This window comes from Typopeltis vanoorti, chromosome 7 (assembly GCF_054136105.1).
Source record: "Typopeltis vanoorti isolate ZY-2024b chromosome 7, IOZ_Tvanoo_1.0, whole genome shotgun sequence".
NCBI lineage: Eukaryota > Metazoa > Arthropoda > Arachnida > Uropygi > Thelyphonidae > Typopeltis > Typopeltis vanoorti.
Genome location: NC_143555.1, coordinates 55,478,913 through 55,498,736, shown reverse-complemented (window position 1 = coordinate 55,498,736; position 19,824 = coordinate 55,478,913). Strand labels below are relative to the sequence as shown.

At 32.8% G+C, this 19,824-nt stretch overlaps 1 protein-coding gene across 1 annotated transcript in view; it reads right to left on the bottom strand.

Moving 5' to 3' along the window:
• Window positions 1–2,364: 2,364 nt before the first annotated feature.
• jar (Myosin heavy chain 95F jaguar) overlaps window positions 2,365–19,824 on the bottom strand; it is a 517,008-nt gene continuing 499,548 nt past the window's right edge. Inside the window, exons 25-26 of the mRNA XM_090395608.1 lie at window positions 16,397–16,579; window positions 2,365–8,600 (exon numbers count right to left, since the gene is read on the bottom strand). Of these exons, the coding sequence (XP_090251734.1) occupies window positions 8,443–8,600; window positions 16,397–16,579 (341 nt within the window). The 3' untranslated portion in view covers window positions 2,365–8,442. The remainder of the gene's footprint in view (window positions 8,601–16,396; window positions 16,580–19,824) is intronic.

The window sequence follows — 19,824 nt, the reverse complement described above, 5'->3', positions numbered from 1 at the left end:
TATGTTATGATGAATTCCTCCTCTTGCATCTCAATTTTTAGAACAACAAAGCACATTTGAAGCAATGTGCTTGGCTAATGTACATCCTGAATTCAACATTATTTTGGGAAAAGGTAGAAACTGAAGAAGTTTTGTGTACTGCAGTGGTGGTAGCTAGTATTATTTTCCATTGTGATGATAGCTATGATTGAGTACATGGTGTCCTAGTAAGAGAGTGGATATTACAGGAAAATGATCACTGGCATGGATGTTGTTTTCTACTTTCCACTTAACAGTGAAAAGAGGAATGGTGAACAAACTTTTATGCCGATAGCTAGGTATATGGAAGAAAGTGTTACTTCCAGTGTTCAGAAGGAAGATTATTTTGACAACCCTTTCTCTGAACTAGTTTGTACACCACACCAGAGTAGTGTGGCTATTTAAATCCCCTATTATGAATATAGTAGATGGCAACTGCAAGATCATCAAGTCATCTTGGGATATATTTTCACAAAGTGGCAGACGAATGCAGCGTATCAATAATAAAAGGTTCTGCTGAGAAGCAAATGGCTGGAAACGACCTCTGTTAGCACTGAGTTATACTTGCTGGAATGGGGTACGATTGTCAGGGCCATACCTATGCATGAGGCTCTAGCTGGGTCCCCTCCAAATTAGGGACAATTTAAGGCCCCAAACAATGAGGGAGGGCCCTAGGTAGGATCAAGTTTTATTTGAACATGGGGTCACGGAGGTATTCATCTTGTCCATTAGTTCTGGAGGCATATCTGTGACTCAGTGAGATGGTCTTTATTTTTCTTGGATCATTTGCGATAAATGCTTTTCTCAAGGAGCTCTAGCACCTTGGGAAAAGTGTATGTATGGCTCTGATGGTTGTAACTCCTCAGTGGACAGGTCCACTTACTATCATGTTCTGTTGATGACAAAGATATACCAGGTTTCTAATAGATCTCTTGAAGGAAAATGCACACCAGCTTATGCAACAAAGTGGAAAGTTTTGTGTGGGTTACACCAAAATGTAACCTTGTGTGGATTTAGAACACACTTTTCTTTTATAACAGAATTTAGAAGAGTATTCACTACAGCAAACTGTTCGTTTTTTTTTTTTTTGGAGGGGAATTGTGGACAGCCAGTGTCCTCTTCCTCCTCTGGAGAAATATTCAAGATGTCATGAAATTTAATTTCATCCAGGATACTGGTTTGACCCTGGGGCCATGGAGATATTCATCTTGTCTATTAGTTCTGGAGGCATATCTGTGACTGGGTGAGATGGTCTTTATTTTTCTTGGATCATTTGTGGTAAATGCTTCAGGAAGCCTAAGGCCATTTTAATTTTTTTCTAGTGAAATGCACAGTAAATCATAGCATTCAAAGATGATATAATTGAGAAGGTGAGATACCCATGCATGCTAATATCTCTTTACTTTTTTTTTCAATGGTGTGCTACACTTCATTTTTTGTCTCCTGATATAGAATGCTCTGCTCTGTCTTGATCATTGAATCTAAAGATGAAAATCTTTAGCATGCTTGAGAATATGTTGGATGTTCTTGAGTGCAGTTAGTGCACTTGGATTTTTTTGAACCTAGAGTCTCTTTTCATGTTCTTTACTGTTGTATAGATTTTTGCACCTGCAGCGGTGCAAAAGATTCATGACAGTTGAGATCCTGCTTTACTGATGCTGAAGGTTTCAGGGTGTTAACCCCCCAACTGGCCATGACATCTATAGACGTCTGGATATGATTCTGTAACCAGGGACACGCCAGTAGTGTCCGGCGCCTGTGTGCAAAACTTCAGTTGGCATCCCTATCCCCCCCCCCCCCCAATGAAAAATCACTTAAAAAACCAGTTTTTTTTTAAAAATATTTCCTCTTCTTTGGTGCCTGTGTGCATCGCACACATGGCCGGTGCTCCCCTGTCTGTAACACCCGTTGAATAACATGGATAAGAAGTGCAATTTGGCCTCACTATTTCATCCACCTTGGCCAGTAGGGAGGTTAAGGGATGCTATTCCTGGTCACTATTAGGCCACCAGCTCCATGAAGAAGAATTCTTATGGGTGTCGCCTCCTTGATTTTTGAATTCATCTCGCAGCATCCTATCACCAAATCACTCCTCTAGAAAAGTTTTGTGAGAGTTATTGTGATTGATACCCTCTCCTCTCCCGAATAGGAAGGTGTAGCCGAATGGAAAATATAACTTCTGCTCTTTTGGTATCTTATTGGTTTATATAGCAATTGCTTCCAAAAAAGTTTCTTTAATTTTTCTTTCAAAATTAAATAAGAAATCGTACAGTTAAACCAGGCATATAGTATAAGTTTTTTTGTTTTCATGTTTAATAACTTCACAAAAAAAAATTAATATTTATATCCAGTCATTTTATTTCAGACAAAAGTCCCTTTGTTTACAACATGAACAAATTTAATTTCAGCAAATCAAAAAATATACTTTCTACCCTTTTTAAGATAAGCTAACACATCTGCATTTTTAAATCACAGTAATAAACAAATTTACATAAATATAAATAAAAATAAGTAATTACAGCAAGCTTAACACAATAAGCTTGTTATAATTACTTATATTTGAATTTAATAGGAGCTACATTAAATTGAAACTTCAAAACACTCAAAATATATGTTCTTGAATAAAACCAGAATAACAAAAATTTAATTACACTGAGCTTTTCCAGATACAATCAGTATATGAAGATATACTAATTTCAAATTATATTGAAATTATATTTTTTCTCCACTGCTATATAAAATCAAGTTTAATTTTACATTCATTTGATTTATAGTTCGAAATAAATATCTGAGTAGGAGAGAAAGAAGACTATGTATGTATGTATGTATATATATATAAAAAGAACTTCCTCTCAAAACATCTATCTCTATAATGACAACCTCAAAAAATATAATTCAGACAATTATATATGTACAACAGTTAACTTGATAATTTAACCTTTCAGTGACAGGGTGAAAATTTATCACAATTATTGGAATAAATCTGACAGATTTGAAAAAAAAAAAGATTAAATGAATGTGTTTTTCTTGTATAAATAATTGCCAGAAAAATTACTATCCCTATCATCATAAGAAAATGTCAATGTTTTTTATCATTCTTTTCTGGTGACAGCTAAAATCAAGTGTTTCATTTTGCTTATTTTTCAACTAATTTTTAGATTAAAAAATAATAATAGAAAATACAATCACAAAATGAAACAAAAAAAAAAAGTGTTTTATCATAGAGATGATCAATTTAGTTGGGGCCTAAAAACATTTAAAAAAATACTTTTTTTCAAATATATGCTAATGACTTCATTGGATATGACAGACTTTCACATACACAACCAGTACATATGTGAATGAATAAATAAATGATTATCTACACCCATTTATTAGAGACACTATATATTAAAAGTAGCAACAAAATTATAACAAGGTATGCCGTGCTCAGAGTGAAAGGATCTTACAGATCTGACCTTGCCACTGACTGGTTAAACAAAGATTATAGTTACCAGAAATATATCTTGATTTAGGCTTACAAAATAAGGTTTATACAAAACTTTTACATGGAGTACATTAAATATTATAATTTCAAAAAGGTTCTGCCTCAAAAAGATATCTAATTTATTTACATAAAGATTGATCAAAATACAAACCTTTACTGGTCCCCAATTTTAACTTTGCTAAATAGCTCCTCCCCCCAATAATTCTTTTATATTTTACTAATAAAAGAATTATTACTAAAAAAAACAATTGATTTTTCCTACAGCAGACATTGCTATGACAAACTCACTCACTACTGAAAAGTCTTGATCAGTGCTCACAGGTATAACATTAAGCTAAAAGATATTCACAATAGTAAACTGCCCACTATAAAAAATGATTCCTATGGTCCCTATGAGTTATGTTATTAAAATATAATGACAAAATTAAACTGCACTTCTTTACTTAAAATTTTAAGTACTAGGTCAAAAATATTAATAGAGGTAGCTGACATAATGAATACAAACCATTTAAATTTAACACATAACTGTTAAGTTAATGTGGAGTCACGTAGGTAAAGAAAATCATAAAAATACAAAAATCAATATGTTTGTATTCAAATAAGAAAGTCACCACATTAAATAAGGCAGAAAATTCCTGATTAGTAAAGTGCTGCATATAACAGATCGTCACAGCAATACGTACACATTTCTGCAAAGCATTTTCTCATTATCTGTGATGACAGTAAGTATTTACAAATCAGCAAATCTTTATTTAGGAACTTAAATGAAATATCTCCCCATCTCTAGCACATTATATGACAGGTGGATAAATTGGTAATGATGTAATGAATAAAGCTAACATTGGCAAATTCAAGTTTATAAATAATTTTAGCTGTGGCTATTAACAACCTTTAAGTAAAATTAACATACCACACTAATTAACTTATGGAAGCTCTCAAAGCTTATACAATGTTTCATTAAAATAATTCAAAGTCCAGTTGTTATTCTACCATAAATTTCATTTAAAAAAGCAACTAAGAATGGAAATCGGTATCTGTAATAGTTTGATTGTACACAAACAATGCATTTTGTATAATGGCATCAATATCACATTAACTGAACCCTAAAGCCATTTTTTGGTGTAAACATAACTCTTTTTTTTAAATCTAATTTTATCATTAAAATGGTCCCCAAAAAAAAATATATATAGAGAGAGAGAGAGAAAAAAAAGTAGGAATATCTTCATTCTAAGAGAGACCTATAACCAAGGACCAATTTAATGATAAAAGCTAGTAATCAGTACTGAATTCACTCCACTGCACTGACAGTAATGGCTTTTATAAATCTTTATATACATACAGTATTATAAATTACTCAGAGCTAAATTTGAATCTGTGACAATGCTTTTGTAAAAAAAAAAGTGACAAGTATGTTACTGTTACTACTTATAGCATGTGCATGTCAAGTCAGTCTGTTTTTGGTTTATGTATTCTGGACAATTTTATTTTACTATAATAGATGGTTTGATCAGAATCAAATTTGAAAACAATCTGACAAGGTTTAACAGAGATCCTAAGTATTAGATATTATTAAATTCCATCCTTATAGAGTGGAATTAATGCAATATATAATTTCAGCATGTTCTGTTCCAGCAAGTGGTCCATTTAAAATGAAAACTGAAATGGCTTGCAAATTTTTGTAGTGACTTATTAAGTTTAATATACAAAAGTACTAAAAACGGGAAGAGAATACACTTTTAATAAATAAGCTACTTACTACAAAAGTAATTTTATTCTGTGGAAAAATGTGAGCTCTCCAAACAAACATTGGTATAGTATTAGCTTATTCAATCTTAACTAGTATGCGAAACAAGAAATATTCAAGGATAATACCAAATTATACAAGTAGTATATAACACAAGTGATATTAAAAAGCCTAGCATCATATACTAAAATTTATACTGGCTTACATTTTTTTTGTTTTTATAGCTGCCTTATATTAATGGTTCCCATGGGAAGTATTTGAACACTTGTGGGAGTGATGTGTTTTGTGTGTGTGATGAATAAACTAATCTTTTTCAGTTATAGAATAAAACCAGTTCACTGTATGTTGCATTGATATTTATTATTATTTTTTTTTAAAAAGGCATCCGCTTGAGCTCTGTCTTAAATTTTAAAAGTAAAAACTTGCTCCCTTGTAAAGTGAATGAAGGGAAGAAGAATGTTTAGTTTTGTTCAGATCAAGTAAATAATAATATCTTGTCTCGTTTTAGGGTGGTATCCTCCTTCCTGAATCATAATTCAAGTTTCCATAGCAAACTGTGCTGATTACAGTCTTTTATTATCAAATCACAAAAAGGTGTTATAATGCTGTGAAAGCTCATGTAATAACATGATCTTTGGATACATTCATGAATAATAACTACAGTCTGGAATTCATGGACTTATTATCTAGTCTTTATAAGTGTTTATTATCACTGTATGGGACAAATAATTCCTCCATACCTACTAAATTATAGATAACTTATGTAGAGGCATTTCTAGCAGCTGTGATGGAATGCAGTGGCATTTCTAATTTTTATTACTTTCAGGTTACAGAAGTTACAAATTTCACTTTGGGTCAACTATCAAATTCTTTTCTCTGCTAAAATGTTAATGCTTTATTGAAATTATTAAGGTGCATCACTAGTAACTATGGGAAGAGCTGTTGCTAATTATGTAAAAGTAAGATGAATATCATGAAGGGTGCTTCAGAATAGGTCATGACAGGCCATCCACTGAACCTGACATGAAAGAGAAGATGGAATAATACAATAAAGAATTTGATATTATTGCTGATGTTTTTTGAGTACTAACTTCAAGGTGCTTCTTGTTTGGAAACAATATTTTAACCTCAGGAACTTTATGGACAATGATATTGTCCATACAGTATATCAGAAACATTAATCTGTAAGAAGTAATTTTAACTTGCTTAACAAACTGTAATTTTCATACTTGATTCAATATAGATGTGCCATGAGAGTGTTATCATCTGTAAGCTTCTGTGTTGTTTGCCATGCTTCAGGAATAACTGGTTTATCCACAAACTTTTTGGATTTATTTCAATCTAAGAGTTTAATGAATTCTTCCATTACTTACCTAGATAACAATTTTTTTTCTTATATAACCATAAAATAAAGGAGCAAAAAAGCAGGCATTGGACTTATTCTAAATAGGAGGAAAATGTGTGAAAATTTCACATATTCACCTCTTATTTAGAATCTGATTCAAATTTAGTACCAGTGCACAGTCCTTGCATTCAAGATTTGTGCAATTTAAAGTCTCAATCTCTTACCCTTGGATGCTCCAGTATTCATGACAGACTTCACTGTATGCATTGGTGAAAGGAGAAAAAAAAAGCTTTTCCTTTTTGAGAGGTAGGTGTCCTAAAAGAAAAATTTTCATATTTAATAGCTGAGATCACTCTTCAGGCCAGTGTGTGTTTCAAAGATAACAAAAAACCTTCTCCTTTCAATGTATATTATTTATGTGTCACTGGCTTGGGAAAAGTTTCATGTTTAGTCTCTACTGCAGTGTTTCTAGATTATGTAAGAAATAAATAAAAAAATTCTTAATTCATTCACAGTGATACAAAATGTATGGGGCAATAAATTGCATTTATGATATAATGCATCAGCTCTGTACAACTTTCAACAAGCCATAAATCAAAGAGATCAGAAGAATTGCCAGTTTTTTTTATTTTTTAATCCCATTTGAAGATCTAATAATCTTTTTTTTTTTAATTTTAATCTCAAATATCATTTACTAGGTTGCCCTACATTTTTTATAGGTAGGATTTTTATGAAACGGTCATAATCATAAATAACCAAGTTTTGAGTGCAGCTAATGCATAAACAAAAAGCAAACCAAAGATTCTTCCTGCATGAAGGGTAATCTCAGTTATTAAATATGAAAATTTTTGTTTAGTTCACAGTTGCCACCTTCCTCTCAAAAAAGAAAAGCTATTTTTTTTTTTTTTTGTTATTTTTCTTTCACAAATATTTTGAAAATCAATGGATGCATAAACCTACATGTACAGTTTGACAAATATTTGCTATGTAATGTATGTTTTATGTATGTCCATCAAGCAAACTTTGTAACCCACACAGTTCAGCCTATCCTCATAAGAGCATTCCACAGACCTGTCATCAGCTTAATCACTTGGTTTTGAATCTTCTCTACCATCTCCTGGTCCCCAAGAAACTCAGCTGACATGATATTATGAAATCTCATGACATCAGTTACTATGTAATAAGAAAACAGAAGTATTTATTTCTTGATTATAGAATTCACAATAAGCACTGGCAAATGGTAGGAAGACATATTCAGACAGATTTGTTCATCTGCATAATAAATATGATAATCTTGAGAGCACATTCTGACATATTATTCTTTACGTGCAAACTGCCTTTACCCTTTGCTTTTCCTCATCATCAAATGTTTTTAACAAATCAGAATTACACATTTTTTGCTGATTACACATCGTTAGTAAGAGCCACATGCACAGTTGATGCAAGTTAAACCGAACTCATTAAAGAAATTCAAAATTCATACTCTCAATATGCTTATATATTTGGGTTTGTCAGTAATACTCTTCTTGATATAAAGTTTGATACAAAAGTTTGCACCCATTCCCACAATCAATTGTTAGTAATCATTAGCAGCGCGTAGCTGTGAGACAATTTTTCTTCTTTCCCAATTATGTGAAAAAAAAAAAAAAAAAATTGGCTATAATAAATTCACATATACAGATTAATGACATTATTCTCAGAGATAACATAATTTTTGTAATGCATGGAAACAGTAATTTTTAGCAAATCCTTTAAAGATATCCAACATAAATTCTCATTTATCATACTTAATTTAAAATCAATGGTAGGAATGTGATCTGGAAAGATTCCCAACTGATAACTCAATTTTCATTTCCTTTTAGTGTCTTGATGATTGAGAATATATACTTCTCCATCATGTTTTTTCCATTCAGTTTCAAAATCTTGCTCAAGAATTTCAGCTCCCCTTTTACGAGTAAGGCCTGTGTCTTCAAGCTTCAGTTCACACATCTGTATATCATGTTTGCCTGAAGGTATCAAGAACATTAATATAATGTTTGAGAGCCATAAAAATCATTCTGAATATTTTAAGAAATAAAAAATCTTTTCAAAATTTAGTAAACTATTCTTATACCTATCCAACTGAAATTTATTTTAATTATTTTTATATTAAAAAATATATCTTTATATAAACATTGTTTCATTTGTATAAATTTTAACTTTTTTGTTACTATAATTTATACTGTGAAAAAAAAATGCAAATGATTAACTACTTTATAAAAAAATTAAACTGTTACATTATATAATATATATTCTTCACTGCATATATATAGTTCAAAAATAACATTTACTTATTTTACCCAAGGTGTGCGAGTTCCAGTTTTCAAGAGAGCTCATTCGTGATAAATTGTAGTAGTAACTCACCGCCATTTCCTTCATGACTTAAATGGAATGTGAATCAGATATGAAGGAGAAGGAAAGTATTACATGAAAGCAGGGGCCGCAGAGAGGGGGTGACATCTGACACTTTTGTCACGGGCCCGACCGTCGTGTCATATAACTGTGTTTATAATGCATGGTTTTAATTCTAGTAATAATACAACAATGATAAAGGATAATGGCATATCGAGAATGATACTATGTTTTGATTTAGACAGACGCTAAGCTCTTTAGCCGTCTGTCTAAGTAAAATCTTTAGCCGAAATAAAATATTGCAATCATGTACCATATCGATTGATATTGCAACAGCAAATGTTGAGTCTCTTCTGAAAGAACTTGAACATTTTAGAAATAAGTGGCAAGATGTTCTCTCTGAAGCTACATTTGTTGAAATTGAATAACCGCAAATGTCGAAAGCGAAGAGAATAAAGCTAGCAGATGAAAGTGCAGATGGGAATGATACACAAGAACATTTTAAAAGAACTGTATAATTTGTTATACTGGATACAATTATTTTCCAACTTCACATGCATTTCACATCTTTAAAACCCATTCAGAATTTATTTTCACCAATTAAATTTTCAACCAATGAATCATCAAGAAATTTCTGACTCGTGCAATAATTTAATAAATAAATATTCGAAAGACGAAATCTATCACATAAAAAAGATTTATAACGCCACGTTTAAAGATGTTATACCAGGACTAGATTTATTAAATACCATTTATAAATTTCGACTTCAAGTGTTTTTCCCAAAATATGTACTTCAATCAGAATTTTTTGCACAATACCAGTAACAGTTGCTGAAGGTGAAAGAGCGTTTAGTAAACTTTCAGCAATAAAGAGCTTCTGTAGATCATCAATGCTCCAGGAAAGATTAAATGGCTTAGCTTTGCTATCAATAGAACATGACCTGGCAATGAAAATTGATTATAACGAGGTGATTAAAGATTTCGCTAACCATAAAGTGAGGAAGTGGATGAGGCAATAAAAATTTAAAAATTCTCTTTTTATTTAATTTTTGTATGGTATGCAATGTACCGAAATTTGAATTATTGTACACTTTTCTTAAATGAATGTTTTATATGACTTTTTTTTATTAAACAAAAGTGATGCATTTTTTTAAGTGGGGCCCGGACCACAGACTTGTCACGGGCCCAAAAAGTCTTTTCTTTAGCATCTTTCATGTACAAAGAAAGATGTTGATTTTTAACAGAATTAAAAAAACAACAACAAAATGATGAATGCTGCTTTTCTTAGTTTCTTTAAAATACTGATGTCTAATTGAACTAAGTTGTACATATATTACTCATTGTGTGATTTGATCTCAATCTCCAATTTAGTTTTAAGTACATGTTATGAATCTCTGTATCATATACGAAGTTATTTCGTATATGATACAGAGATCTTTTTATTAAATTCTTTTCTTTTTGGTATTGGAATAGTTTGAGGATTGAATTCAGTTTGCTGTTACAGATATAAGAATTCTGAAATAAGAAAAAATTATGATAGCTGCAACCATGATTAAATCTTTGTTCCATTTGAAGAAATTCAGTCAAGAATTTATTACCACTTTGGAGCAGTTATTTTTTTTTTTAGAAGAAAAGCTTCAATCAAGGTGATTTGGGGCATACATATTTCACTACATGTATAAATGGAACACCCAAAAATCAGACTTGCGAATTCAACCCAAGGTTTGCAGGACAGAGTTTACTCTGAACATCTGTTTTTCTGGTCACTGGGATTTGAAAGGAATACATATAGAGAAAAAAAAAAACTGATATTGGGACTGTGTACAAGGCATGCAAAATTACAGTTTGGCATTTACAGGACATACTAGAATGATTTTTCATATGGTAGAACAGGGGATGGAACAAGGACAAGGGGCCATTCCTAGACGTCGCAAAAGAAAGTGCAAGTAAGATGATGAGAAATGGCTTCTTGTATGTAGGGTAGTTGGACAATGAAATACATTACCTGGTGTGGTGGTAAAGGTTCAGAAAGTGAATAAAATGACAAAATTTGTTTTGTTGAAGCTGGGCCTCCCATGATGAGGCTAGTAACTTCATGGAAATCATGAATAATAATAGTTCTACTGTATCATTGCCTATTGATGATCTACTCTCTCCTTGCTTCTTATTTGTCTTCCAGTTATTTTACCAACATATGTTGTAAATGTCCTCCTGTCATTCTAAATGTGTGCAATGTCTTTTGATTTCTTTTTGTCAGAAAGAGATTAGAAGAATTTTGTCCAAATATCATAACAAAGAGCTTCCCAACTGATGGCATTTCTCCAATTGTTCTGAAGATTTATGCTTTACAGATGACTCTCACAGCTTTTTACAGAGAGTCCTGCACTTACATATGAGTTATGTTTCTCTAATTTTACGTCAGATTTAATCCCATCACCTGCTAATCATACCCTATTGCTTATGTGTTTACAAAGTAGTGCATTTACATGTTCTACAAGTTATTTCTTTTAATTTCATTCACAGAATTCACACACAAATTGGATTTCAATATGTAAATATTAATGAAAAGTAATATAATTTTAGTAATAGTATGAGAAAAAAAAAGTTTAATTTGGCTGTTCACCCTTCCTTGTGAAAGTATCAAGAGATGACTGAAGAGTGGATTGTTTCTTCACTTCATAAATCTCCCATTAACAGGCTAATATGTTATTTCTCTTTGGACTTTTAAGAATCATGAGGCACAAGGTTCTATGCAAACACAAAATATGCAGCACCTAAAACAGGAAAAAATAGCACATCCACATTGAAAGCAAGATAGTGAGGAAAGCACACGTGGACTGCCTTGTGGATGACTACTGTTTGATAGTATGCAAATAACATAGTTGGGTTAAGTAAAATTTTTATAATTAACCAGTTTTCTAACAATTTCAGGATAATTTGCACACGTCCAAATTTACTCAAGTCAAATTTATGTAAGCCAGGGACTGCCTGTATTCTCTTCAGTTTTACTAGTATCTATCCTGCAGTTTTTCATATTATTACATATTCAATACATTTCTAAGAATAGCGACAAATTACCATCCTCTCATTCAGTTTTTTTTCTAAAATAATGGCTACAACCATGAACAGTCAACGTCTGTGCTACCAAGAAATCTCAACTAGTAAATCACTGTCAGTATTGATTCTATTGATGTTGATCAACATTGGGCTTCTTGATTGTCACCCACCTTTGGACAAATGTGTTATCAACCTCATCATGGGAGGCCCAGCTTTAACAAAACAAATTTTGTCATACCATTCACTGTCTGCACCTTTACCACCACATTGTCCAACTACCCTACATACAAGAAGCCATTTCTCATCATCTTACTCGCACTTTCTTTTGCGACATCTAGGGATGGCCCCTTGTCCTTGCTCCATCCCCTGTTCTACTGTATACGAAAAATCCTTCTAGTATGTCTGGTAAATGCCATGGAAAAGTCTGGGGAATCTCAAGTAGGTATTCCTGATAAATAATACATCTGATATTTGGCACAAAGCATTCCTATCAGGTGGTCTGTCTTTGATTTGTGCAACTGGGATGGTAGCTTGCCAGACATTACATGCGATGGTGGATGGATAGATATGTATCCTCTAACTTTTGTAACTAATGGCTGAGGTTCCACCAGGCTCTATTCTCTCACCTTCTCTTCCCTCTCCAGTTCAGTGCAAATCCAATGTATACTACTAAAAACAAACGGCAAACTCATGTTAAATAACAATCTTTAATGGTTAAATTTTTCACCTGTGTATAAACGGTATCTTCAGTATGGAAATGGAACAGCATAATATCCAAATAGCACTGTAATAGTTCTTGAGGTAATAGAGGTAACAAAATGGTCAACAAATTCCTAATTCTACAAAACACATATAGATGAGTGTGGATACATATAATTGCCAGCCGGATTTGGCTGAATGGTTAGCATATCTACTCTTCAAAAGGCTGTGGGTTTGAATTCAACTGTGGCATGAATGTTTGTGATCATCTTAGGTGGGAAATGAATTTCAGTGCCTACTTTGAGACTACTTAGTGTAGGCCTGAAAAAGTTCAATGTCTGGTCTTTAGGTCCAAGGTTTCTGGGCTATATAAATATATATATTTTAAACATGTCATTTAACCAAGTCAATTACTCTGTAAATAAATATATATATAAGAAAAAAAAAATTCTTAGCCCGCCCGCCCACCCACCCACAGTACAAATATATTATGAGTTTCTCGTAGATAAGCTTATACGTTGGTTAGACATAATTTTTTAGGAAATGACAACAAATTATTAATTATAAAAACTTTAATTAATAATTACCTGTATTTCAGCAATGGTACACTGCCATCTTCAGGGATAACAAAACAATGATAGGTGCATGCAGGCACTCACACTAAGCAAATGAGGCTGAAGAAAGGCAAATGAAGTTGGTCCCAGAGTCCCCGGATATAGGGACTACCAAAAATCCATAAGCAAAATGTACCATTACGTCCCATTGTGGATGGCCTTGATTCTCCCACGTACAAAATTAGCCAAAGTGCTCACACAATATACTGGCAACACATCTTCACACACAAAAAAAAAAAAAACTCAGCCCACTCTAAAGAAAGTATAGAAAACCTCTCACTCCAACACAATGACATAATGGTTAGTTTTGATGTCTCCTCCTTATTCACCAATGTCCCACTCAAAGATACCTTAAAGCTCATTCAAGCCAAATTTCCTTCCAATATCTCAGCCCTAATACAGTTCACCATGAACTCAGGCTATTTTGTTTGCCAAGGAAAATTCTACAAACAGATACAGGGGATAGCCATGGGTTCTCCACTCTCTTTCCAGCCCTGGCCCACTTCTTTATGGAGACTGTTAAAGAAAAAGTCTTGAACTCTGCCCCACATAAACCCACTGTTTGGCTATGCTATATGGATGATGTATTCGCATATGGCCTGGATACACTCCACAATTTTGCAACACACTTAAACAAATGACACCCCAGAATCCAGTTTACCTTAGAAAAGGAAAACAACAACAGTCTCCTTTTCCTAGACACTCTGATTACAAGCCATTCAGATGAATCCCTGGCTTTCTCTATTTACAGAAAACCTACACATACAGGTAGATACTTACCTTCTTCCTCAATCCTCACTTGCATCACTAAAATATAGCAGACATGCTATATTTTACTGATGTGTCTATAGGTTCTTTTACTTTATGGGTATGGGATTAATATAAAAATAACACACACAGTCCCTGACTTACATAAAATATTGTAAAAGGGCTAGAAAATGGAGAATTATAAAAATTAATTAACCTACCTATGTTACTTGCATGTCATGTAACAGCATCTTCTGCAAGACACAGCCCATGTGACACGTGTCGAATTTCCTCAGGCTTGCTTTCAACACAGATGTGCTATATTTTAATGTTTGCATGCATGCACTTATGGTATACATTTTTAGTATTTGTGGATCATAATACCTCAAGGTTCTTGAAAGTCCAAACAGAAATAGATGATGTGTTATTCTGTTATGGACAGTTTTATAAAGAGAAGAAACAAGACATGTTCAGTCATCTTTAGATAATTTCATAAGTGGCTGAATGGCCAAATTAATTTCTTTTCTACTTTATCATATTATTTGTACTGTATTATATTACTCAGATTAATAATTATATATATATATTGAAATCCAATTTGTGTGATAATTCTATGAGTGAAACTAACAAAATCAACTTTTAAAACATGTTAACAATGGGGTGTGAATAATGGGTAAGGAATTAAACCAGAGTTGTATAAAGATTGCAGAATATCAATTTTACATAAACTGGGAACTGGCTGTAGATATATATATATATATTTATAATTAGGAATTTGTTGACTGGTTACCATACTAAATCTGTTGTGGTGCTTTCTAAAATCTTTCTGTTAATGTATATTATGCTGTTCCATTCATGTACATACGACACATAGGTGAAAATTTTACCATTAGAGATTGAAATTATTTAACATGGGTTTTCCATTTCTTTTATTTACTTCTGCAAAATGATGGATTTGCTTATAAAACAAATCCATCATTTTGCAGAAGACAGTTTACTGTGCTTTACCCTATCATTTGACAAATAATGTCCTTCAAAAATCAACCAAAAAACTTTCAGAATATCATCTTCAATCCTTAAATGCTGATAACTGTTAATTTCCATGCTAGTAAAACTAAATGTGGTTTCATTTTTTTTTTTTGCAAAAAAGCATTTCTTCTGGGCAGAGGGGAGGAGTCCGCCCCTGGCGACACTTTGAACTTTTGCAATTAATTCTAAAATACAGTCTCGAAAACTCATTTCCACAGATTGTAATACTACTGCGAATTTTCCTCACAATTTCTAGTTGTGAGAGGAGTTTTTCTAAATAAAATTGATTAAGAATTAATTACCTACATTACTATGAAATAGACTTCGCCAATCATCGACGATTTTGCTAACAGAAAAGCAAGAAAAATAACATTTTGGAATGTTGAAATTAAAGTTTTACTTAAAAAAAAAAAAAAAAAATGTTTTAATTTATTTCCCTCTATGTAATTTTGACTTTTTGTAGTATTTTTGGTGTGTATTGAGAGGGGCGGCAAAAGCTCTAGCTACACCACTGCTTCTAGCCTTACTTTTGACAATGCTTGAATCTCCATTCTTTTTTGGCATAAATTATTACAAATATCATCTCAGTATTCAAGAAATGTTTTCATTCATGGTGTTACTTTACTTCAGCAGCTATTACATCAATGCAACTAACACTGTTTCATGTTTTTGGTAGTGTCCTTAAAATGCTCCCAAAAATTTAACTTGGAATCTGTCTTTCACAAATGTTTAATTTCTGCAGTTCACATTTACAGAAGAGAGCCACTAGGTTGATTAATAATTCATCGCTCCAAGTTTACTCTGTTTTTCAAAATAGTTTAGTTTCTGCTGCATGTATTTTTTTTTTTTTATAAATATTTCCATGGTTACTGTTAACCAGAATTGGCATTGGTAAATTTCTCATTTTGCTCTGAATGTGTTAAAATGTGCAAGTGTAAAACAGCCTTCTCTACATTCATTTTATTAGTCGCATTCTCTACATTAGTCACGCAACATTTTCCCTTATTCTCTATTCATGCCTTTTCCTGCTACTATTGTAAAAAAAAAGGTTAATTTTTTGATAGTAACTTAGTCATGATCAAAATATAGAGAAAATTTATAAATAAATAAGAAATAGATGAATTTAAAATGTAAACATTTTGGCAGTATTTCACATAATTGTGTATATGTATTTAAGTGTCTTACAGTCATTTTTATCAAATGAAGATTTTAATCTTGTAAACTATTTTAAAACTGCAAAAACAATACATAACAACTTGTCAAACCTGCAACAAGAAGAATAGGCGGTTTATCAGGATGAATTTCCATCTGCCGAGCAATCCACTGTCCATCAAAATGAGCATACCACCAACCTCGCTGGGTGCATGTTGGACGGAGAAATGGAATTCGAAAATATCTTTGACTATTGGTAGGACTAGTTGCAGAAGATGGCAAATGAGACCTCTGGACTATAGAAATCATAAAACATATGATATAATAAAACAGTACTATATATGGTTATCATTTAGATAAACACCCTCAAAAGTAAGCCAAATCATTTATATCTTGATAATGAAAACCAAATTTTTACACCATTTTACTGAAGATTCATCTAATATCTCTGTTAAAATTCCATGAATAATTAAACTTTTTGTGTAACTTATGTTGCAACCAACATTTGTATGAGAGAGGAAAACCAGAGTAGAGAAAGCTAAAATTTGCAGCTCTTGCTAACCATATTAATATGAATTATTTCAAGGATTTAGGTCTATTATGATCTGTTTCAGCTTAGAGGGCGTTAGCAAGTCTCTTCAATGGACAACATGGTCTCCTTTTTCCCAGACTGTTTATACTGAAGTACTTGTTTGGGCAGTCTTCTGATTTGCATCTTATTAACATGCACAATCAAATTGTTTATATTTCTTTATTTTCTCTGTTAATGGTTCTTGGCTTAATTCTGTCACTATTTCTTTTATGATCAAATAAGGCAAATTTTTGCCTTATTTGATAAACTAAATAAGAATGTGGCAATAGGGGCTGGTGAGATATCAGCACAGATGCTAAAAGTGTTCAGATGAACTGCCTGGTCCAGGCTATATAATTTGAGCCACAGAACCAGGAAGATTCCACAGGAATGGAAAAGAATGTACGACAATCTCTGTCAGCAAAGGTTGGTCGATTGATAGAGCCTCTTCTACTAATGGCTAGCAAAAAGTTAAGCAAGTTTGAGCGCGGTTAGTAGTTGGAAGGAAATCAATCGTCCGATGCTGTCGGCACACTCTCTCTCGATGAGTCTTTGGACTCCCTGGAGGTGTCACTTAATAATGTAGTTTCTGACTACATTATTAAGTGACTGTGGTTCTCCCACTATTTTCTGTTCTACAGAACAGAAAATAGTGGGAGAACCACAGGTCATCCCTTGAAACTGTATAAAGAATGTGTGAGTAGGGGAGTGAGAGGCAGGTTTTTCTCGTGCAGAGTTGTAAATGATTGGAATGCCTTGCTTGAGAGTGTGGTGTCTGCAAGGAGTTTGAATGTGTTCACGGTACGACGAGCTGTGTGTGTGATAAAAGGACCTCCCAGATGAGTCCTTGACTCCATGAGATCTTGGGATAATAATAATCCCAATGCAAAAGGATGGTGGAAAGACTGATGTATTAATTTCTGACCTATCATTATCTTTGGAGTGGTGGTGAAGATTTTGGAAAAGTTAGTAAAAGCTCATTTACAGAGAATTCAGAGTACAGATTCTCTGTCAACAGAGAATCTGTACTCCATAATGAATAGTATGGGCTTACTAAAAGGAAGGTCATCTTTCAGCAACTTGCTCACATTTTATAATAATGTTACCAATGAGATAAGGAAAATGGATATATTATGATAATTTTAGACTTTAAGGCATTTGTCAGGATACAGTATGGAAGACTGTTGCATAAATTGGAGAATATGGGATTGGCTTATAATTGAGCTTAGATAAGAGAATAGCTGAGTGACTGACCAATATCAAAAAGTGGTGCATGGAGGAATGTAATATTTAAGATCACCAGTGGTCTTTGGTCCATTGTTATTCAACCTTTACATTAATACTGGGAAAGATTTGACATGATATATACATCTATTTGTTGAAGATGCAAAGATAAGTAGGATAATCAGGAATGCAGTACTTGCAGAATGATGTGAATAGGCTTAATAATATAATGATAAAATTATTAGTAATGGAAGGATTCTTACATTAACAAAAATTATTTATTATTTGTAGAATTTTCAGCTAGGATTCTTATCCATTGTCAATACAATTACAAATTGCAAGCACAGGAGGATAACTCCATGTATAACTACTAGAATTGACAATGGCTAGGGAACTAGCAAAAAATTCCACAAACATTAAATAATTTTTTCTGTGTCAATCCATTACTTTTAATTTTATCATATTTAAATCTATTCAATTTGAATAGGCTGAAATTATGGGCACTTAAAAATAGCTATCAATTCAATATTAGTAAATGTCAAGTCATGAGTTTTGGTGTAAGATATCCAATGCTATATTATGTTGGTGGAATTATGCTAGAAGAAATTGATTAGTCTAGCGATCTTGGAGTTTTAGAAGTTCAAAGGGCTATATAGCAAAGATTGGAAATACAACACAGAGGATAATTGCAATGCTGAAACGAACCTTATCATGCAAGGATAAGGAAGTCATTTTGCCTCTTTATAAGGCCATGATGTGACCTCACTTGGACTATTGTACACAGGTTCTGGTTTCTGTGGTGATGATAACACAGTGGAGAGTGTGCAAAGAAGAGTACAAAGATGATATAGGTATTGCGGACTGAAGATAGTAGAAAATAGGAGAAAGAGAGGGTGATACGATTGACTTACAAACTTCTGAAAGGGTCATACAAGACATCAGTAAATGGAATTTTTCATTTTATGGAAGGTGGGGAGAGGAAAAGAGGGCATCATGAAAGTGGAGAATGAATGTAATGAAGGGAGCAAGGGCTAGAATTTTCTCTCATAGCAGTGCATGATTGGAATGGATGCAGGTAATGTGAATGAATTCAAGAAAAGTTATGATTGTGTGAGTGAGGCACATATAACTCACTGGTGCCTCTCTCAATGAGTTCACGACTCTCACAATCTCTCTCTTTCTTAATAATAATATAAAGTGATTGTCAGGATGCCATCTATTAGAAATTGAACCCAGCACCTTATTTTTTTGGCTTATGTGCTGCAGATCATTTGTATGATATAGCACAGTGCTTTCCATAACACATTCATGATTTTTGTCTTCTCTACATACCACCTGTACTATTATTTACTTAATATTTTTCTTTAAATCATCTGACTTTAATATATGAAAAAATCACAATTCCGAAAATAAGTTCTATAAGAAGAATGAAAGTGTTTATGGTCAGGCAGAAAATTTGGCTACATTGCTTACTTTAAGACAAAGATTAAAAAAAAAAAAGTTTTATTGTAGGGCACCTCCATTGAGTCCGAAGATTTATCATGAGAGACTCAAACTATCCACACAATACAACTCATTAACATAGCACCCACAACTGTCTCTAGCAATGCATTCCATTCATTCACCATTTGCTAGTCCTTGAATTACTACTAGTTACACTCTTACTCAACTTCTAGGGATAACATTTTGTTCTTCCTCTAGACGAGGGGTCTTCAACCTTTCAGACAGTGCAGGCCACTAAGCTAT